Here is a 21,072-nt window from a genome sequence, read left to right on the forward strand (position 1 = left end):
AGGCTTACAATGTTGCCAAGAAGAGTAGTAAGCCTAAGGAATGGAAGAATTTTAGAAACCAACAATAGATGACCAAAATTGATAGAGGGAGAAAATAGAATATGAGAGTAAACAAGCTAGATTGTTTATGACTAGATTGTAAGAGCTTCTACAAGTATATAAAAAGGAAGACGTAAATGTGGGTCCCTAGAAGCTGAAACGGAAGAAATGATAATGCAGGATAAAGAAATGGTTTGTTATTTAAACAAACATTTTCCAACTTTCTTCACAGAAGAAGAATCAAAAAAAAAACATGCATAGTGAGGAACTAAAGAACTGGAGAAACAAAAGGGACTATCAGTGGACAAATCCCCTGGTCCTGATGGCCTACAAATGGAGATTCTAAAAGCTGACTACAGAGAGAGTGGGTGTACTAGCTGTGACCTTCCATAATTCCTAATGGAAAGGTCCCAGTGGATTGGAAGGTAGCAATGCCACACCGCCATTCAAGAAGGGAGGGAGAGAAAAAAAACAAGGAACTATAGACCAGTTAGCCTGACATTATTTATTGGGAAAATGCTGGAATTAGTTATTAAGGAAGTGGTAATGGTACTTAGAAAATCATAATATGATTAGGCAGAGTTAACATGGTTTCGTAAAAGGGAAATTATGTTTGACAAATCTGTTAAGACTTTTTGAGGATATTATGTTGAATCATTCGAAAGTCTGGGTTAGGCCACTATTGGAGTATTGTCTCCAATTCTGGTCACCACACTTTAGGAAGGATGTGAGGGTCCTTGAGGTGGTGCAGAGGAGTTTTACCAAAATGGTTCCAAGGATGAAGAGTCTTAGCTACAAGATTAGGTTATAGAAGCTGGGGTTGTTCTCCTTGGAACAAAGCAGATTGAGGGACAATGCAATAGAGGTGTACAAGATATGACATGTTTATGTAAGGTCAGTAAAGAAAAGCTGCTCTCCTTACCCAGTGGTAGGCCAGGGAGCACAGATTTAAATTTTGGGCAAGAGATGTGGTGGGGGAAATGTGAGAGAGAATCTTTTTTATGCAGTGTACGATAATGACCAGGAACTCGCTGCCTAGATCATAGCTGAAGCATGGATGATCAATGATTTCAAAAGGAAATTGGATGGGCACTTGAAGAAAATAAACTTGCAAGACTACGGGGATAGAGCAAAGGAATGGGACTGAATGCATTATTCTGTAGAGAGCCAGCATGGACTGTAAGAAATTGAGTTTATTCTTTTTAATATTTTTGGGAATATTGTGTTATTCTGTAGAGAAGACTGTGGGCTGAATTTTGCTGTCGGCGAGGAGGGGGTGGGGCCCGCTCGCCGACGCGTAAAGTGACAAGGGATGACTTTGGGGGGATCCCCTGACATCATCCCGCCCCATTTAAATTTTCAGGAAGGCAGGCCTGCAGCAAAATCAGCTGCGGGCCCGCCAACCTGTCAATGGCCAATTGAGGCCATTGACGGGATCATTGAAACAATTAAAGGATCTGCCCATCCAACTTTAAGGCTGGCGGGCAGGCCAGGGGCCCCGGCGGCAAATAGAGAAAACATGAAACCTCATCCACAGGCGGGATGAGGTTTCATGTAGGGATTTTATAAGTTAAATGAAGTTTTAGTGTAATTAATGAACATGTCCCATCTCATGTGACATTGTCGCATGAAGGGGAAATGTTAAGGATTTTTTTTTCTATTTTTAACATTTTTAGAAGTGTCAGCGATCTCCCTGAGGCAACACTTTGCCTCAGGGAGATGTGCGCTCTTTCGTGCACATGCGCGAAAGAGTGCACTCTCGCTTTTGGGAATCCCCCTCTGCCCGCACAGGAAGCTCATAGCACTTCCTGGCGGATGTCATGCTGGGCAGGCCTTAATTGGCCTGCCCACATAAAATGGCGGCGGGGCCCACTTCTCCGGCAGGGATCAGCTTCCCGCCTGCCGGAGATTGGGTCAGGCCTGCCCACCCGGCAGGCAGGAAGTTCTGCCCTGTGTGAATGAATGTGTGTGTAAATGATTTAATTAAGCTGGGCAGAGATTACTAGAACGTTATCTGGGGGTGTCTAAAACATGAAAGGATAGAGGTGTTGGTTTGAGGTACAAGTGAATAGATTGGATCTAACATTTGCATTTTTAGATAAGTTGAGAGTTTGTTTGAATATCAAAGGGAAGTCAGAGATACCAAGAAACATGTTTGTATCTTGCAGGGTAAACAGAAGAAGCTATATTGCATTTTATTGACCCAAAAGCAAAGAAAAAATAGAAACGTGAAAGATTTTATATTTGGAAGCATTTGAGTTTCAAAGAGGTCTGAGAACGATGGAACATGAAATAAAAGTGGGGGGAAAAGGTATTTTAGTGCTGGTTGCTGTTAGCTGTGAGATGTAGCTGAGCTGGGAGCTATTAGCTGTAGCCCTAGGCTGGAAGAAGAGTCAGTTTGAATCAGTCATCCAATCAAGCCAGAGAAACCTTGGGCTGCAACAAGCAGTCTTGTTCTGAAGTCTTGGATTTCCACAGCAGAGTGGAAGAGAGTTAGAGGTCACGTGATATTCCTTTATTAAAGTTACAGCGGTTTGCCTTGTTTAAAAATCCAGTAATATTACTCATCTATATGGGGGTATTGCCTGGAAGGTGTTTACTTGTGGGTCTGACCAAGTAGGGGAATATGTTCTAAGACTAATTTTAACTGTGCAACTGTAACCTTGTGTGCTTAAGTTTTCTTTTATTCTTCTTATTAAAACTTTTACTTCTATTTTTTTTAAATCTCAAAAGTCCTACTGGACTTGCTGCTGAGATCAGTACGTTTTCTTCTCATTTTCAGAATACAAAAAAAAAGCCAATTTCCCCTATGGAATTTGGCTATGGTCATAACAGGAGTCAATGGCCAAATGATCTACTTATGTACTGTAATGATTCTTGTGACTTTATGGCTCTATGCAACTAGCGAGGTAAATAAAGGGAACTAGTGGATTTAGTATATTTGGATGTTCAAAAAGCATTTAATAAGGTGCCACATGAAAGGTTGTTGCACAAGATAAGGGCTCATGGGGCAATGCATTAGTAAATATAGAGGATTGGTTAAATGACAAAAAACAGTGGGAATAATTACATCATTTTTAGTTTGGCAGGCTGATACTAGTGGGCTGCTGTGGGGATCAGCACTTGGGTCTCTGCTATTCACAATTTATATTAATGATTTAGGTGAAGAGACTAAGTGTAGTATAAGTTTGGTAAGTTTGCTGACAATAGGTGGAAAAGTGAGCTTGAGGAGTACCCTGAGCCTGCAAAAGGATATACATAGGTTTAGTGAGTGGGCAAAAAGGTGGCAGAGTTTAATGTGATGAGGTTATTCAGTTTGGCAAGAAAATAGAAAAACTTTATTTTTTTTTAAATGGTGAGAAACTATTAAATGTTGGTGTTCAGAGGTTTGGGTGTCCACAAAACAATCAACATGCAGGAACAGCAAGCAATTAGGAAAGCAACTGGTATTTTTCCTTCTATTGCAAGTAAACTGGAGTTCAAAAGTAAGGAAGCCTTGCTGCAATTGTATGAGGTTTTGAAACTACATCTGGAGTACTGTGTACAGTTTGTCTTCATACCTGAGGAAGGATATACTTGCCTTGGACAGGATGCAACAGAAATTCACTGGACTGATTCCTGGTATGAGGGGATTTTTCCAAGAGGATAGATTCGGAGAATGGGCCTATACTCACTGAGTTTAGGAGAATGAACAGTGATCCCATCGAAACATGCATGATTCTGAGACACGTTGGCAGGCTAGATAATGTGAGGCTGCTGTGCCTACTGGAGAATCTAAAATCAGAAGGCATAGTCTTCGGATAAGGGATTAACCATTTAGGACTGAGGTGAGAAATTTCTTCATTGAGAAGGTTGTAAATCTTTGGATTTTTCTACCCAAGAGGGCTGTGGATGCTTAGTGTTAGGTTATATTTCAGGCTGAGATTGAATTATGGACTGTGAAGGAATCCAGAGATCAGAAAGTGGAGTTGAGGTCAAAAATTGGCTATAATCTTATTGTATGGCGGAGCAGCTTGAGCACATGTATAGCCTATTCCTGCTCTTATTTCCTATGTAGACCTCTCCTTAATTCATATATATATATATTTTTAATTGTTTTGCAATTAGGAAACAAGTATGTATTTTGAACCTCAAAATGATCTAAGTGTTTGAAAGGGAAGCATTACTATTTGTACTAACTTTTATTAAAAGGAAAGGAAAAATAGAGCTGGAAGAAATTTAAGAATTTGCCCCTGTTTCTATAGTTTATTAGAATGAGTTAGCACTCCTCAGGACTAAGATGTTAATGTTTCTTTTATCCTGTACAATGTAAATACGAAGCAAAATTGTAACATAGGTCATGTCTTGGTTATGTGGTTTCACTTTTCATAACTAATAGAATAAATTTTTGAAAAATATTCAAGCTTTAAAAATCAGTTAGTTACTTCAGTTAACTAAAGACCTAAAATATATTGATCTTAAATTGCATTCATCTTAAATTGAAAATTTTCAAATTGGTGGTCTTTCCGAATCTATTTAAACCATCTGGAGCTAGGCTATAGCTATAAATTACTTATTTTTTGACAGCATTGTTCCATTTCACAAGTAGAGAATGGACATTTACCTACAGGATTGACCAAGATGTATAATGTAGAGGTAAATTGTCATATAGGAATAAAGTATTACATTATTGGAAAATAGCAATATATACAATATTTTTCCTTGGTAAGTTGCAATTTTTCTCCAAATGGTAGTTATGTTAAACTGACCACCACATTGTCTTCCTAGAAACAGAAATGATGAAGCAAATATGTAATCACCTTGGGTTTTCTAAGTACTTACACTATTGGCATATGTAGAAGGCCAGAATATTTTGATATGATATTTTGATAACCACTTTGTTCAGAGCAGATATTTGTTATTATCATGATGTGCTACAGCTGATACAGGGTGGTTACAAACATTTGTGCGATGTCTATATACTGCATGAACACAGTCTTTTTAAATTCATTATAGTAATAACACATCCATAATCTAGCAATTCATCAGTTGATGTATTTGAGTTCCAAAATTATTTGCTTTGAAACTACAGCAACTTAATGAGAAACAAATTCAAGGCCACAAGGTGTTTCTAGGTTGGATGGGACAGGGATGTGTTGTTTAGACTTCATCCTCCAATTAAACTTAATCTTACTTTACAGCCTTGTTAGTCAACAGTATCCATTAATTAACATATATGTGTTTGATATTAAGGTTCTAAAGGCCCTGATAGTGCTGTTTTTGAGTAATTCTGTGTTGTCTGTCATTTTTTTTTTGTATTCTCTTTTCACTCTAGCACACTGTCTCAAGTTTTCCTTGCATGAAATTTGTTCATTATAATGAGAATTGAAATAAATTAAAACAGGAATGAATACAGGATGTTGGGTGGGGGTAATGAGAGAGCGGGTGTAATGGCTGCATAGTCTGTTGAAGTGTGTAATGCCTGAAGTGGTGAAAAGTGAATTTACACCATTGACTTCCCAGTCTAGTGTATATTCCTATGGAGAAATTCTACATGAAGAACCATTTCATTATCGTGGGAAAGAAAGGTCACCTATCTACTCGCTGGGCAATGGTTGTCTTTCCACCTGGGAAACTAGGGTAAAGAGAAATAGATTAAAGACAAGTCATGGTCCTAAAATTTAAAAAAACTCTACAATCACAAGAAACACAATTGTTAAATGGGTGGAAGATTCAACAGTTTGGCACACAACTCTTGGAAACATCCTAACTCTGTTCTATACCACAGCTACAGAGATTCTTGGCACAAGTAAGGTCTTGTTTGTGAGGTTTTCATTAGTTCTGTTGAAAATAAAATTTGACTGGTTTCAAAAATCCGAACTTGGTTTGATATTCTCCACAGTAGATGTTTGTGGTAACCCTTGTTTGCTATTCATCATTTTATGCCATTCCATTTGAGCAAGCATTACTTTCTTTTTGAGTGAGAATGTATCTAATGGCAAAATTCCTGATGGATATATTATTAGTAATATCAAGCAACTGAATACAAACACTGCATAATATTAGAAGCGACATAACGGCTCACTTACTGCTAAAGTTTAATTGTTTTAAAAAAGACCAATTTGTATGGTAAGACTACATTTTTATAACTTTAGTATCTGTTGGTTTGCTCTATACTTGTCTTTTTTAAAAATTTTGGCTTCCATTGCAATCCATGCTCCATCTGCTGTTGGATTCTTGGTTGGCTAAAGCTTTAAAGACTTGGATGATCTAAACCCATGTAAATTTCACTTCAGTGGCTTTGTTACAGCCATAAAAACTCTTTTTCCTTGTAGGTAGCTTAAAGAAACAAAATGCAAAGAAGATGAAACCATTGGAGAAACTCAACAAAAAAAACAATGATTCCTCTCCATATACGGTTTTGGAAGAAATGAAACAGCGCAAGGTTTTGGATCTTAGGAGGTGGTCAGTATTTTTATTCATTTTTACTGTTAATTTGTTTTATTGAATCTGAATTCATAATTTGAATTGTGACTGGGGCATTGCATGCTTAAATATAAAGTTTATTTGCATGTGTGTATACCAGTTATATTTATCCAGAGTTCTTGGAGCGTTTCACTACGTTGAAACACTATATAAAGAGGAGTTGTTGTAAAATGTAAAATTTGCAAAATGTCAGACAAGAACAGTTCCTTTCCAATTTTAATAATTTCTCCTGGCATAGTTTTTTAAAAGTAGGATTGTACATCCCAACAGTGTCAGTTCTAAGAAATATGCTATATTTTCTTATTTTCATCACAAATCATCAGGATAACAGCAATTTTTCTGATCTGTTTGTGACAATTATGATTTAGTGTGTTCTATATTGATGCCTGTCTCTACAGGTCCTATTCAACGTCTGATTTTTGTTACAATCACAGAGAAAGATATTGCATTTGTATAATGCCTTCTGTACTCTCAGGCTGTGTCAAAGTGCTTCACAGGCAATGCATGACTATTTAAGTGTAGTTAATGATGTATAGGAAAATACAACACCAAAATCCAAACAGCTCAAGATCTCACAAATAGCAAATGAGATGAATGACTAGCTAATCAGTTTTTTGGTGATATTGGTGAAGGGACCAATGTGGTGAGAACACCGCGGGAACTTCTTGCTCTTTCAGCAGCGACATTTTAAAAGGCGGGCAGGGTACGAATTAAATATCCAATCCAAAAGATGTCCCACTTTAATGTAGCAAATATCATTTGGTAGTACAGAACTTGAGTATTGCTGAGAAAAGAGACATGCTGTTGAAGCTTTTCATCTTGCACTCATCAGGACAGATTTGCAAGAATACCAATTGTAAAGGGAACAATAATTTATACTGCATGAGAAGAGAGTACTGATTGGTTGGCTAGTGAACATTGATTGGTTGGCTAGTGAACTTTGATTGGCAGAGACATTGCCATGGAGAATGCACCAGGGAACAGTTAACGACCAGGCTTTTGTTTAAATTCAAACCAGGCAAGTTGACTGATTGGTCAAGGCATTGCCATGGGGAATGAACCAGAGAATGGCTGTCCCCCAAACTTTTCTTTAGTTGATAAATGTGCAATGCATGGATATGCTCCTTCTATATGCAAAGTACAGGGCCCTGTGTGCTTCTAACACGTGTAAGTGAGCCACACTGCAAACCCAACTGATAACCTTACATTGGTTGTCAGTGTAATTTTTAGCATAATGAGGATTGATTGGCAAATGTTGTACAATCGCAGAATCTCATCTAATGTTGGACACTATGTTTCGAGTTCTGCAAGCATGGACTGTTTGGGTACTGTCAGTACTTTGCCTGTTGCGAACAGCTGAAGGGAAATGTTGTTTGATACAATCTGCCAGTCATTGAGATGTTTGGCCTACATATCTGGCATCACAATTGCACTGAAATTCATATACCTAATTACTCATTTGTGTGATAGGCAGAACATATTTTTGACTTGACGATAACATCCTGTTAGTGGAGAATATCACTTGTGTTGCTACTGCATAGTAACAGTGTGAGACAGCTGGTTTCCCCTGTTGCTCAAATTTTTGAGACACTTTACCCTTCCAGGATAATCTGAGGTAAATTGGTCACTTTTCAGGACCGAAAGTGGCGGCCTTGGCCAATTCTTGAGTTTGCGCGATATATATCAAGCAATGATCTGATCAATGTAGCCATTACCCACAGGATGGCTTTGATGTGTCCTATTTCAGCATCAAGTTTGCACAGCGAGCAAATGGCTCAGGCCCTATTTTCAAGGTTGCCGATCAGGCCAATCTTATAGCATGTGGAATTGTAGGAATCCCAACACTTGTACTGACCAGTGAAGGCAGGCTTGCAGTAGACAGTAGCTGAGAACCCATTGGCAGTTTTCTCAACTAGCATGTCAAAGAAAGGGAGTTCATTTGATTACGCCAGTTCACAGGTGAATTTAAGTGCAGGATGGAGCCCCATTAAGGTGTGTAAGGAAATTCTTACATTCAGCTGCAGATGCAAATATAGCAATTATATCATCTATGTATCGGAAATATGCAAGGGTTAGGAGGTGAGGTGTCATTCCAGACATGTTTCTTCTGGAAACCAACAAGATGTTTGCAAGAGCTCATCCTCGATCCCATGGCAACACCATCTATTTGTGCATACATGGTGCCGTAAAAACATGGGGCAGAATTTTTGGGTTGTTAGGTGGGCGCGGTGGGTGAACCTGGGAGCGGCAGGGAAATGAGCCGCTGCCCGCGATCGGCCCCGGACCACAATTTTACGCTTGCTGGCCAATTAATGGGCAGCAACGTGAAAGGCCCAGTGCTGCTGGGGTGGGTGCGGGAAGAGGGTGAGCACTGAAGTTGGTGCAGGGAAATGCGCAATGTAAGTTCCCTGAAGGCAGAGAGCTGCCTCAGGGAGCTGAAGAATTTTAAAGCCAAAAATTATGAAATTCTGAAAAAAAAGCACTCCACACACAAGAATCAGCCACCTAAACATATTGATGATAAAAAATTCTGCCCAAACATTTTTATTTTTAAAATTAATATCGGAAACCTCATCCCGCCCTTGGATCAGGTTTCCTCAAAAATCCAAAGGCCATCTGGCCTATTCACCTGCCTGCCAACCGTAATGTTGGATGATTAGTGAAAAATCAAGGTCAGTTATGACATTAATGGCCTTAATAGGCCTCTTAATTGTCGGCAGGCGCACTGCTGACTCTTGCGCACACCCGCTGACTGAAATATCGCGCAAGTGCACGATGACGTTGGGACGCTTGCCCGACAACATCTCGCACTATTTCACGCTCGGGCATGTCGGATGTGCACCAACAGGCTGAGTAAAAAATCCTGTCCATGGTTTCTTTACCTTTTTAACACCTGCCATATTTTTACTTACCACTGCATCTTGCTTGTTGTCTACCTGAATGCAAAGCTTCCCTTGTTTAAATCATTAAGTTTGGTGGGCATTTGGCTGCTCATGGGTTTAACTCCTTCAATTCTAGTCATGATGATGGGTGGGCCCAGGAATAGGGAGAAGGACGAGTACCGACACTTGTAATCATTATCATTGTTACTGATTTGTTATAATTAATTAGCAATAATGTTTGTAACTTTAGCACTTAACTATCCACCCCCCAATTTGTCCTGTTATTCATTTGTCATGGGAGCATTTATCATTTAACTGCTCCGCATAACAGGCTAGATTGTTCGCTTTTGTTAACAAGTGGATTCTGTTAACAGTGAGTACAAGGAAAGAATCTGGCTTGACAACAGTAGGTGGGAGCAGTGGAAACCCACCTGGCAACACGGATTTGTGATTTTCTATCAGATCTTTGCAAACATTAATTTGTTGCTTACCTCACACTGACGACTGTAAAACAGCAAGTGTGAAAATTTTGACCATCAGTATTTCAGATGATAGTTTACTGATTCAAATTTTAATTTTTTATTAATTTGAAAAAGAAATCAGGCTTATAAGAGGTACTAAGTATTGTGGCATTATAGCCTTGCTCATACTGTATTAATTTTTTTCTTGCTGCATTTTACCTTAGCTCTGCTGCAAGACACAGTGAAAGGTGCTTGAGCTGGAATTTCGAGCAGTTCAAATTAAGTGAACAAGCATGTCATTTTTAACCCTGCTCTTATGTCAGATTGTACTTATTACTAATCACTTTTTTTGCTAATTTGTCCTCCTCAGTGCACTTACCTCCTTGCTATGGTATAATTCCAGCTCCATCTGATACCTTTCTCCAATTGACCTTTAGGATAAGCCTGAGGGTGCATGTGAGCAGGTTTTTCAACCATTGAAAGGAGTGTGGCTCAGTTCTCACCTGATAGCCACACATTCATGCAGTACTTAGAGGAAAATCCCCTTAGAGAGAACTAAGACTTATCACACTGTTTAAAAATTCAGTTACACTTGATGGACAATTTTTTTTTTGCTACACAAGAAAAGTACTTTAAATGCTGGAAATCTGAAATACAGACAGAAAATTCTGTAAAGACAAGTAAAGCTATAAATACTCAGCAGGTCTGGCAGCACCTGTAGAGAGAGAAACAGTTAACAGTTCATATCTGTGATCCTTGAGACATCAACCTGAAAAATTGGGGAAAAAGTTGCCAACAGGGGGCGTTGTGCAGGGGCAGGCACGAACCCGATCGGCATCCCCAATCGGGGACAAGGTGCCATTTTACATGGGTGGGCCAATTAAGGCCCACCCAGTGTGACGCTCACCTGGAAGCGCTGAGCGCTCCCTGTGCAGGTGGGGGTGGTGGTTCCATGAGTCATTCCCTGAGCTCTAAGAGCACAGAAATCCGTACCTCAGGGAGAATAGTTTGACGTGTTAATTTAAATAGAGGTGGAAAAAAACTTTTAAAACATGTCCCCTCATGTGACAGTTCACATGAGCTGGGACATGTCAAAGAAGTAATGTTAAAATTTTTATTAGATTTTAAAACACTTCATGAAACCTCATCCACGCCATCCCGCCCGTGGATGAGGTTTCATGAAAAATGCGAAGGCCACCTGGGCTCAGCTAATTGAATTAATTGGATGGGCAGCTCAGCTAATTGAATTAATTGCTATTTAAATGGCCTATTATAATAGGCCTTTGACTGTTCGGCAGGCGCACAGCTGTGCACCCACCAAACTGAAAATCTAAATGACGCATGGTGACGTTGGGACGTCATTTTACGTGTCGGTGAGCAGGCCCCTCCCCCGCTTGCCTACTGGAGAATTCTGCCCATTAATTCTGTTTCTCTCTCCACAGATACTGCCAGACCCACTGAGTATTTGCTGCATTTTCTGCTTTTATTCTTAACCTTTGATGTACTTGGTGGGTATCTATCATGCACATACTCCAACTTCATGCTGCTTCATGCATTTCAATGCCGAGTCTCTCCTGAGGTGCCAATGTAGGGAAGCTTCTAGACAACAGTGTAACTTGGACAAAGCATTCTTAATCATGAAATTTAACTGCACACGTGCAGTCACTAGAGGTTGCTGCCCAAATTATTAATGGGGAATGCTGGTACCTAACAGTTCCCTTCACCATAAAATCCAGACCATTGTTAACAGTCCCCGTGGTGGAGTTAAACCTAGAAAGTGAGTAGAAAATTTGATACAACTGGTCAATCTGCCAGAGATGCAATCTTTTGGAGGAGATGTTAAACTTGCTTGCTCTGGCATATGTAAAAAATCTCATTGCACATTTCAGAGAAGAGCAAATGAATTTTCCTGTTGCCTTGGTTAATATTTGACCCCTCAACCTACACCATAAGAAAAAGATAACACTGGTCTTTCCTGTCACTACTATTTGTGGGACACTGCTGAGCACAAATTAGCCATCATGTACACCTGCAGTGACTTCAGTTTAAGAAGAATGAATCGACTAACGCGTTTTAGGCTACCCTGAGGACGTGAAAGGCATTTCCTTCAAGTTCATTTTCTACATTAAATATCAATACTTCTCCATTAAATGCCCAATTCCCCAGTTTAATTAGTGGTCTGCACAAAATTGATGCATTTGTGCTGACACTTTTAAGTTCTTTTTACAGCAATTTTGCTCTTGTCAGGAAATAGGTAGACACCACTCTCCACTCAATTTCCACTGGCATAAGGCCTGACATCAGAAACGGTTACTAGACTTGTTTTCTTAAATCATCACTATGTATTTAATGGAAATGGTTTTATGTTTTTTAATTTTGCATTAGGCATCTTGACCTCTTTTCAGGAAGACTGGCAATTAGTGACAAGTTATAAGTAGGTTTGTATTATGAAGCTTATTTGGAACTTGATTGAGATAGACCAAACTATTTCCTTGCAAATAGCATGCAGAAAGGAAATTTTTGTTTTCCTCAGCCTGGGCTGGATTCAAACTCTAATTCCAGAGGTGAAAAGATCTGGATATTACCACTAAATGATATAATTGGATATTGAAAGGTAAAGGATTGTAATTTAGTCATTACAGGTTTATGGAATGATGATATATTAATTGTAATCAACCGTACCAGAAAAGCTAGTTGGTTAAACCAGCCTAGAGAAGACAACAGCAGCTTGCCTTTAATGTTGAAAAATGTCCAAAGGCATTTCAGTGAGGCAGGAGGAACATGGACACTGAGCCAGATCAGAGATAGAATTTGAGTAGGAGAGCATGATGAAGGGGTTAAGGAAGTAAATTCTTCTAAGTGGCACTTAGGTCTCTGAAGGCATGATTGCCAATGGTGGGGCAAAGGAAGAGATGAGGCCAGAGTCAGAGGAACTGAGAGTGGAGGGGTGGAGTTTGTTAATATGTTGCGTAAACAGAATATCTTATGAAGATATAAGTGTACTGGGAAATATTTTGATTTATGTTGCACCTCAACTCCCTCTAGGCTTTATCACAAAAATTCATTTATTAAGATAAAAGCAAAATACTGTGGATGCTGGAAATCTGAAATAAAAACAAAAAATGCTGGAAAAACTCAGCAAGTCTGGCAGCACCTGTGCAGAGTTACCGTTTCGAGTCTGTGTATGTTTCCTCTTCAGAGCTGATTTATTAATGTTGCCCACTTTTATACATGCCCTCTTTATTCTTCATCTTTGAACTTAATTATTAATTTAGTCTTCTATGGATACATTATTTCCCCAATCACATCTTTAAAATTTGAACCATAAGGACAGTGATAATATATATAAAAGAATCTTGATTAACCTTTAATTCTTCTCTCTCCTCTTATTCCAGGTATTGTATCAGTCGTCCACAGTACAAGACGTCATGTGGAATTTCCTCTTTAGTTTCATGCTGGAATTATTTATTCAGTACCTGTGGAACAGGAAGGTGTAGTTACTCTTTTTTTTCCCCAAGGGGCCATTTTATTTGTTTTATGTATAGCATTTAATCACAGTGGCAATTTCTATCAGCGTATCTTAGCACACAGTATTTCTTATAATACTAGAATAATATTTTCTTATGTAGTAGAATGAACACTAAGACCCTTGATGTTCTACTTTTACGTGGTACATCATAGAAAAGTGAAACTTAGACAAAGTAATTGGTACAAAAGGGAGCTGCATCATACAGTAATGAGACATGGATTCATAGCTGCTACTTGCTGCCCTGTAAGTCTTATAAAAATAAATACTATAGATGTTGCTAATCTAAAATCAAAAATGAAATGCTGGAAATATTCTTAGGTCAGATAGCATCTGCAGAGGGAGAAAGGCAGAGGGTGGGCAGGACCGGAAATTCCTGCCGAAAGTCAATGAACGTTTTGCTGGGTCGCCAAATTTTCCATCCTGCCCCAACAGGTCCTGCTTGGAAAATCCTTGCCATAGAGTTAACATTTCAGATCAATGACGTTTCATCAGAGGCTACAGATGTACATCAACAACAACTTGCATTTATATAATGCCTTTAACATAGCAGAACGTCTCAGGCCGCTTAGCATTGGCCATGTCAAATATAGCTGTTGAGTCAAAGCAGGAGCTATCATGACAGATGCTTGGTCATAATGTAGGTTTTAAGGAGCATTTTGAAGTGGAGGGTAGAGATGGAGCGGCTTAGGGAGGGAGTTTCAGAGCCTGGAGCCAACACAGCTGAAAACACGGCTACCAGTGGTAGAGCAATTAAAATTGGGGATGTGCAAGAGGCCAGAATTTGAGAAGCACTGAGATCTCATTAGTTTGTAGGGCTGGAGATTACAGAACTGGGGAGGACCCAAGGAGGGATTTGAGAAACAAGGATAAGGATTTTAAAATTGAGTCATTGTTGGGACTGGAGCCAGTCTAGGTGAGCAAGCACAAGGTGATTGGTAAAGGAGACTTATTAAGAGTTAAGATTCAGGCAACAGAGTTTTGAATGAGTACAAGTTTATACAGGGTGGAAGATGAAGAGGCTGGCCAGGAGAGCATTGGAATAGTCAAGTCCAGAGCTAACAAAGGCATAAGTAAGGCTTTCTGCAAGCTTACGAGCCATGGTGGGGTGGAGTTGGGTGATGTTATGGAGTTGTCTTCACAGGCTGGGTGATGGAGCAGATATGTGGTTGGAAGCACATCTCTTGGTCAACTGCAACACCATGGTCGAGAATGGTCTGGCTGAGCCTCGGACAGTTGCCAGGGAAGGAAGCAGTGGCTAGGGAATGATTTTTTAAGTGAGATACAAAGACCACAGCTTCAGTGGTCCCATTATTGGAGGAAATGAATGTTCAATATTAGATGTTGGACGAGTGACAAGTGAGCTACTGGAGTGGTCAAAAGGTGCAGTGGTGCCAAAAAGCTAAATGCCATCAGCTTATAGGGAGGAACAGTTAGAGAAAAAGGCTTGGAAGGGAAAAAAATAGTCTGGGATTAGGTGGAAGATGAGAGATGATTAAATTGTGTGACAAAAGGTGACAATAGTGATAGAAATGAGAGAAATAAAATATGTATCTGTGTAAATGATTACAGCAGGATAGCAGAGGAAGCATGAAAACCTTGGCAATGCAGTCAATGTTCTGTGTTACAGGAGTATAGCTGAAGAGAAGGACAGGTGATACCCTGTCTCTAAAGGAAATTCCTATTGTGAATGATGGCCCACAGCCCTGATATGCTGGTGTATCCATTCTATATTAGCAGCACCTGAAATGATAACTGGAATGAATGAGTTGTCTTATGAGGAAAGGTTAGAAGGACTGAGTTTGTTTCCACTGGAGTTTAGAAAAGTGAGGGGTTACTTGATTGTGAAGTATTTAATTCTTCAACGGTCTTTACAAGGTGGACGTGGAAATTATGTTTCCTCTTGTGGGTGAGTCCAAAACTAAGAGGCACTCTTTTAGAATTTAGGGGGGCAGCCTTTTAGGACAGAGATGAGGAGAAATATTTTATCTCAGAGGGTTGTGTGACTTTGGAACTCTCTGCCTCAAAAGGTGGTGGAGGCAGGGTCATTGAATATTTTTAAGACAGGGGTAGATAATTCTTGTTAGGCAAGGGAATCAAGGGTTATTGGGGGTACTTGTGAATTTGGAATTAGTAATACAAACAGATCAGCTATGATTTTATTAATTGGTGGAGCAGGCTTGGTGGGCCAAGTGGTCTACTTCTGCTCCTATTTCATATGTATGTTTACACGCTGTCTGAGAGGAAATGGAGGCTTTAGTGAGGACCTAAAGTTGTTAAAGTCAATGTTAGTACATAGTAAAAAGATGAGATGCTGTTCTCCAAGCTTGTGTGAGCTTATTGGAACAGTGTAGGAGACAAATGTCAGTGGTCAGTGAGACAAGAATTAAGGTGGTAGCTCAGTCATTTTTGCATTGGAATGGAGGGATCAGTAAAACAATCCCACAGTTGACATTTGTTCTCCCCAGTGTAAACAAGACCATATTGTGATCAGTAATACAGTATACTAGATCGGAAGTATAAATAAATCACTGTCTCACAAGGAAAGATTGTTTGTGACCCTGTACAATGATATGACAGTAGGTAATGAGGCATATGTTGCAACCACAAAACACATCATCCTCTCCCTTCCCCTTTGAGCATTCCAAAATGACTATTTCACCTGTGAGCCCCTAGTTCACTAATCTCTACCCCTGTTCCTGCTGTCCTTCCCCAGCATCTTTCTATGCAAACTCGAGATGTAACAGCTGCTCTTAAACCACCTCTCTCCTCCCCTTCCTCTTCCACTTCCAGAGTGGTATTCTCAAAGGTACAGGATGCACAGGCAAAACAAAATGGGTGTTAGGAGGGAATTCATTACTGGAGAATTCTTAATGGATATTTTTGAGAAAGTTGTTTAAATATATAAAATACAATGAACAAAAAAAAGTACAGCACAGGAACAGGCCCTTCGGCCCTCCAAGCCTGCGCCGATCATATTGCCTGTCAAACTAAAACATTTTGCACTTCTGGGGTCCATAGCCCTCTATTCCCATCCTATTCATGTATATGTCAAGCTGCCTCTTAAACACCACTATTGTACCTGCTTCCAGCAGCTCCTCTGGCAGCGAATTCCAGACACTCACTACCCTCTGCGTAAAAAAACTTGCCCCGCACATCTCCTCTATAGTTTTCTCCTGTCACCTTAAATCTATGTCCCCTAGTATTTGACTCCTCCATCCTGGGAAAAAGCTTCTATCTCCTCTGTCCATGCCACTCATAATTTTGTAAACTTCTATCAAGTCGCCCCTCAATCTCTGTCGCTCTAGTGAGAACAATCCGAGTTTCTCCAACCTCTCCTCGTAGCTAATAACCTCCAGACCAGGCAGCATCCTGGTAAACCTCCTCTGCACGCTCTCCAATGCCTCCATATCCTTCTGGTAATGTGGCGACCAGAATTGCACGCAGTATTCCAAGTGTGGCCTAACCAAGGGTCTATACAGCTGCAGCATGACTTCCCAGCTTTTATACTCAATACCCCTGCCTTTGAAGGCAAGCATGCCAAATGCCTTCCTGACTACCTTATCCACCTGTGTTGCCACTTTGTGACCTGTGGACCTGTACACCCAGATCCTTCTGCCCATCGATGCACTTAAGGGTTTTGCCGTTTACTGTATAATTCCCACCTGTATTAAACCTTCCAAAATGCATTACCTCGCATTTGTCCGGATTAAACTCCATCTGCCATTTCTCCGCCCAAGTCTCCAACCAATCTATATCCCATTGTATCCTTTGACAATCCTCTTCACTATCTGCAACTCCTCCAACCTTAGTATCGTCTGCAAACTTACGAATTAGCCCAGTGACATTTTCTTCCAAATCATTTACGTATACTACAAACAGCAAAGGTCCCAGCACTGATCCCTGCGGAACACCACTGGTCACAGCTCTCCATTCAGAAAAGCACCCATCCACTGCTACCTGCTGTCTTCTATGACCAAGCTAATTCTGTATCCATCTTGGCAGCTCACCTCTGATCCTGTGCGACTTTACCTTCTGTACTGGTCTGCCATGAGGGACCTTGTCAAAGGCCTTACTGAAATCCATGTAGATAACATCCACTGCCCTTCCATCGTCGATCATCTTTGTCACTTCCTCGAAAAACTCGATCAGGTTAGTGAGACATGACCTCCCCTTCACAAAACCATGCTGCTTCTCACTAATACGCCCATTTGCTTCCAAATGGTAGTAAATCCTGTCACGAAGAATCTTCTCCAATAATTTCCCTACCACTGACGTAATCACCGGCCTGTAATTTCCTCAATTATCCTTGCTACCCTTCTTAAACAATGGAACAACATTGGCCATTCTCTAGTCCTCTGGAACCTCACCCGTAGCCAGTGAGGATATAAAGATTTCTGTCAAGGCCCCAGCAATCTCCTCCCTTGCCTCCCTCAGTACTCTGGGGTAGATCCCATCTGGCCCTGGGGACTTATCCACCTTAATATTCTTCAAGACGCCTAACACCTCTTTTTTGATCTCAGCATGATCCAGGCTACCTACACACATTTCCCTAGACAAATCAACCGCTAAGTCCTTCTCTTTGGCGAATACTGATGAGAAGTACTCATTTAGTATCTCTCCCATTTCTTCTGGCTCCACACACAGATTCCCACCTCTGTCCCTGAGTGGGCCTACCCTTTCCCTGGCTACCCGCTTGCTTTTCACGTATGTATAAAAGGCCTTGGGATTTTCCTTAATCCTGGTTGCCCATTACTTTTCATGACCCCTTTTACCCCTCCTGTTGCTGTTGCTGTTTCTTCCTACTTTCTTTATATTCTCCAAGGGCTTCATCTGTTCCCAGCCTTCTAGCCCTTGCGAATGCTTCCCTTTTCTTTTTGACTAATCTCACAATATCCTTCATTATCCTAGGTTCCTGAAACTTGCATTACTTATCCTTCATCCTAGCAGGAACATGCCGGTCCTGAATTCTTATCAACTGACGTTTGAAGGCCCCCCCACCTGTCAGTTGTTGATTTGCCCTCAAACATCCTCCGCCAGACTAGATTCCTCAGTTCCTCCCTAATATTGTTATAATTAGCCTTTCCCCAATTAAGCACCTTAACCTGAGGACTCCTGTTATCCTTATCCACCAGTACCTTGAAACTTACTGAATTATGGTCACTTTTCCCAAAATGCTCCCCTACTGAAACTTTGACCACCTGTCCGGGTTCATTTCCTAATACCAGGTCCAGTATTGCCTCTTCCCTAGTTGAACTATCTACATCTTGTCCCTGGATGCACCTTACAAATTCTGCACCATCCAAACCCCTAGCACTAAGTGATTCCCAGTCAAAATAGGGAAAGTTTAAAATCACCTACCACAACAACCTTTTGCTTTTACATCTTTCCAAAATCTATCTACATAACTGTTCCTCAATCTCCTGCCGGCAATTGGGAGGCCAATAGTAAACCCCCAACGTTGTGGCTGCACCCTTCCTATTCCGGAGCTCTACCCATATTGCCTTGCTGCATGAGCCCTCCGAGGTGTCCTCCTGTCATATAGCTGCGATATTCTCCTTAACCAGCAGTGCAACTCCCCCACCTCTTCTACATCCCTCTCTATCCTGCCTGAAATATCTAAATCCTGGAACGTTTATCTGCCAATCCTGTCCATCCTTCAACCAAGTCTCTGTAATAGCAATAACATCAGTCCCAAGAACTAATCCAAGCTCGAAGCTCATCTGCCTTGCCTGTTATACTTCTCGCATTGAATCAAATGCATTTCAGAGCCCCAGTCCCACTGTGTTCAGTACTTTCTCCCTGCCTGCTCGTCCCCTTAGTCCTACTGACCATATTCACTAGTTCCCAGTCATTTATTTCACCTGCTGACCTATTGCTCTGGTTCCCACCCCCTTGCCATACTAGTTTAAACCCTCCCAAGTGCTAGCAAACCTCGCAGCCAGGATATTGGTGCCCCTCCAGTTTAGATGCAACCCGTCCTTCTTGTACCTGCCCCCAAAGAGATCCCATTGATCCAGATATCGGAAACCCTCCCTCCTATACCATACGTTCAGCCACGTGTTTAGCTGCACTATCTTCCTATTTCTAGCCTCACTGGCACGTGGCACAGGGAGTAATCCTGAGATTACAACCCTAGAGGTCCTGTTTTTTAACTTTCTGCCTAACTCCCCGAACTTCTGCTGCAGGACCTCATCACTCTTCCTTCCTATGTCATCAGTACCAATGTGTATCATGGCCTCTGGCTGTTCTCTCTCTCCCTTCAGAATGTCCTGTACCTGATCAGAGACATCCTGGACCCTGGCACCAGGGAGGATACCATCCTCTTTCACGACCACAAGAGCGGCCTATCTGAGTCCCTGACTATAAAGTCCCTATGACAATTGCTCTTCTATGCTTTGACACCACCCCCCCCACCCCGCCCCGCCCCCCTGAACAACAAAGCCAGCCGTGGTGCCACTGCTCTGGCTACTGCTGTTGTTTTCACCTGATAGGCCATCACCCCCAACAGTATCCAAAATGGTATACCTGATAGAGAGGGAGAGAGCCGCAGGGGATTTCTGCACTGACTGCCTGCCCCTTCTAGCAGTCACCCATCCATCTGTCTGTACCTTGGGTGTGACCACGTGTGCAAAACTCCTGTCTATGGCACTTTCCACCACCTGAATGCTCCTAAGTGCATCCAACTGCTGCTCCAACCGATCCATGCGGTCTGTGAGGAGCTGCAATTGGGTACACTTCCTGCAGATGTAGTTGTCTGGGACACTTAAAGCATCTAAAGAATTAATTCACAATTCCAATACATTTGGGATTTTCTATTTCATTCCAATGTGAGAAATTATGATTTTATAAAACTGAAAGCAGCAATGGGCCAGATATACTTTTTTTAAAAAAGTAGATCTGTACTATTCCTAGTAATGATCAGCTTTTGAGAATAGTACAAACCAATATCCGACAACAGACTTACTTGCAGTTTTCAATAGAAATAAAGTCTACTTTACTGCTGGATTAAAAACATCATGTTCCAAAAAGATAGGCAATTGTGATCTCTAAAACAAGTTATTGCTGTTTAAGATAACATAAAGATTTATTGTGATGTTTTCCCCAGTCTTCCACCAATTACCCAGGAGGAAGCTTTACATATCTTGGGTTTCCACCAACCCTATGAAGACATTAGATTTGGGCCCTTTACTGGAAATGCAACACTAATGAGGTAAGTCGTAGAAAGTGGATCAGAACTTTTGCTACAATGCTAACGTTAAAAAATGTCTTGTGATTCACTGCATGACAAAAAGTTTCACATTAGAACTTTTTACTGGTTCTGCTCCCTCCCATCAGCCATACTTCAGTTGTTTATGGCACTTGCAGGTGGCAAAGCAGCTTTGTTTCTTGAAAGGTGATCCAGCTGTCCTACTGTATAATATTTTGACAGCACATACATGAAAAATGTTAACTTTAAGTTTTCATAATTCTAAGAATAAGCCTATCTGACTGATAACTGCACTATTCCTATTATATGTTTTTTTTCCATTCTTTCCCCCCAGTAGTGTTGTTTGCTCAGTACTGACATCAACTTGAAAGGGTGGCCATTACCTTGCTTCAGGATTCAGAAATATGAAACAGTTGTTCATAACTGACGCAAATGCAAAATCTTAAATGAACACACTTAGGTACACAGGTCAATGTAAATTGACGCATG

The 21,072-nt window shown here is 40.8% G+C and overlaps 1 protein-coding gene across 1 annotated transcript in view; it reads left to right on the plus strand.

The window, feature by feature from the left end:
- Nucleotides 1-21,072, plus strand: part of ercc5 (excision repair cross-complementation group 5) — a 143,528-nt gene that overhangs the window by 12,791 nt on the left and 109,665 nt on the right. Inside the window, exons 3-5 of the mRNA XM_041198712.1 lie at nucleotides 6,354-6,483; nucleotides 13,243-13,338; nucleotides 20,482-20,586. Coding sequence (XP_041054646.1) covers nucleotides 6,354-6,483; nucleotides 13,243-13,338; nucleotides 20,482-20,586 — 331 coding nt within the window. The remainder of the gene's footprint in view (nucleotides 1-6,353; nucleotides 6,484-13,242; nucleotides 13,339-20,481; nucleotides 20,587-21,072) is intronic.

Source organism: Carcharodon carcharias, chromosome 11, assembly GCF_017639515.1.
Source record: "Carcharodon carcharias isolate sCarCar2 chromosome 11, sCarCar2.pri, whole genome shotgun sequence".
NCBI classification, from domain to species: domain Eukaryota; kingdom Metazoa; phylum Chordata; class Chondrichthyes; order Lamniformes; family Lamnidae; genus Carcharodon; species Carcharodon carcharias.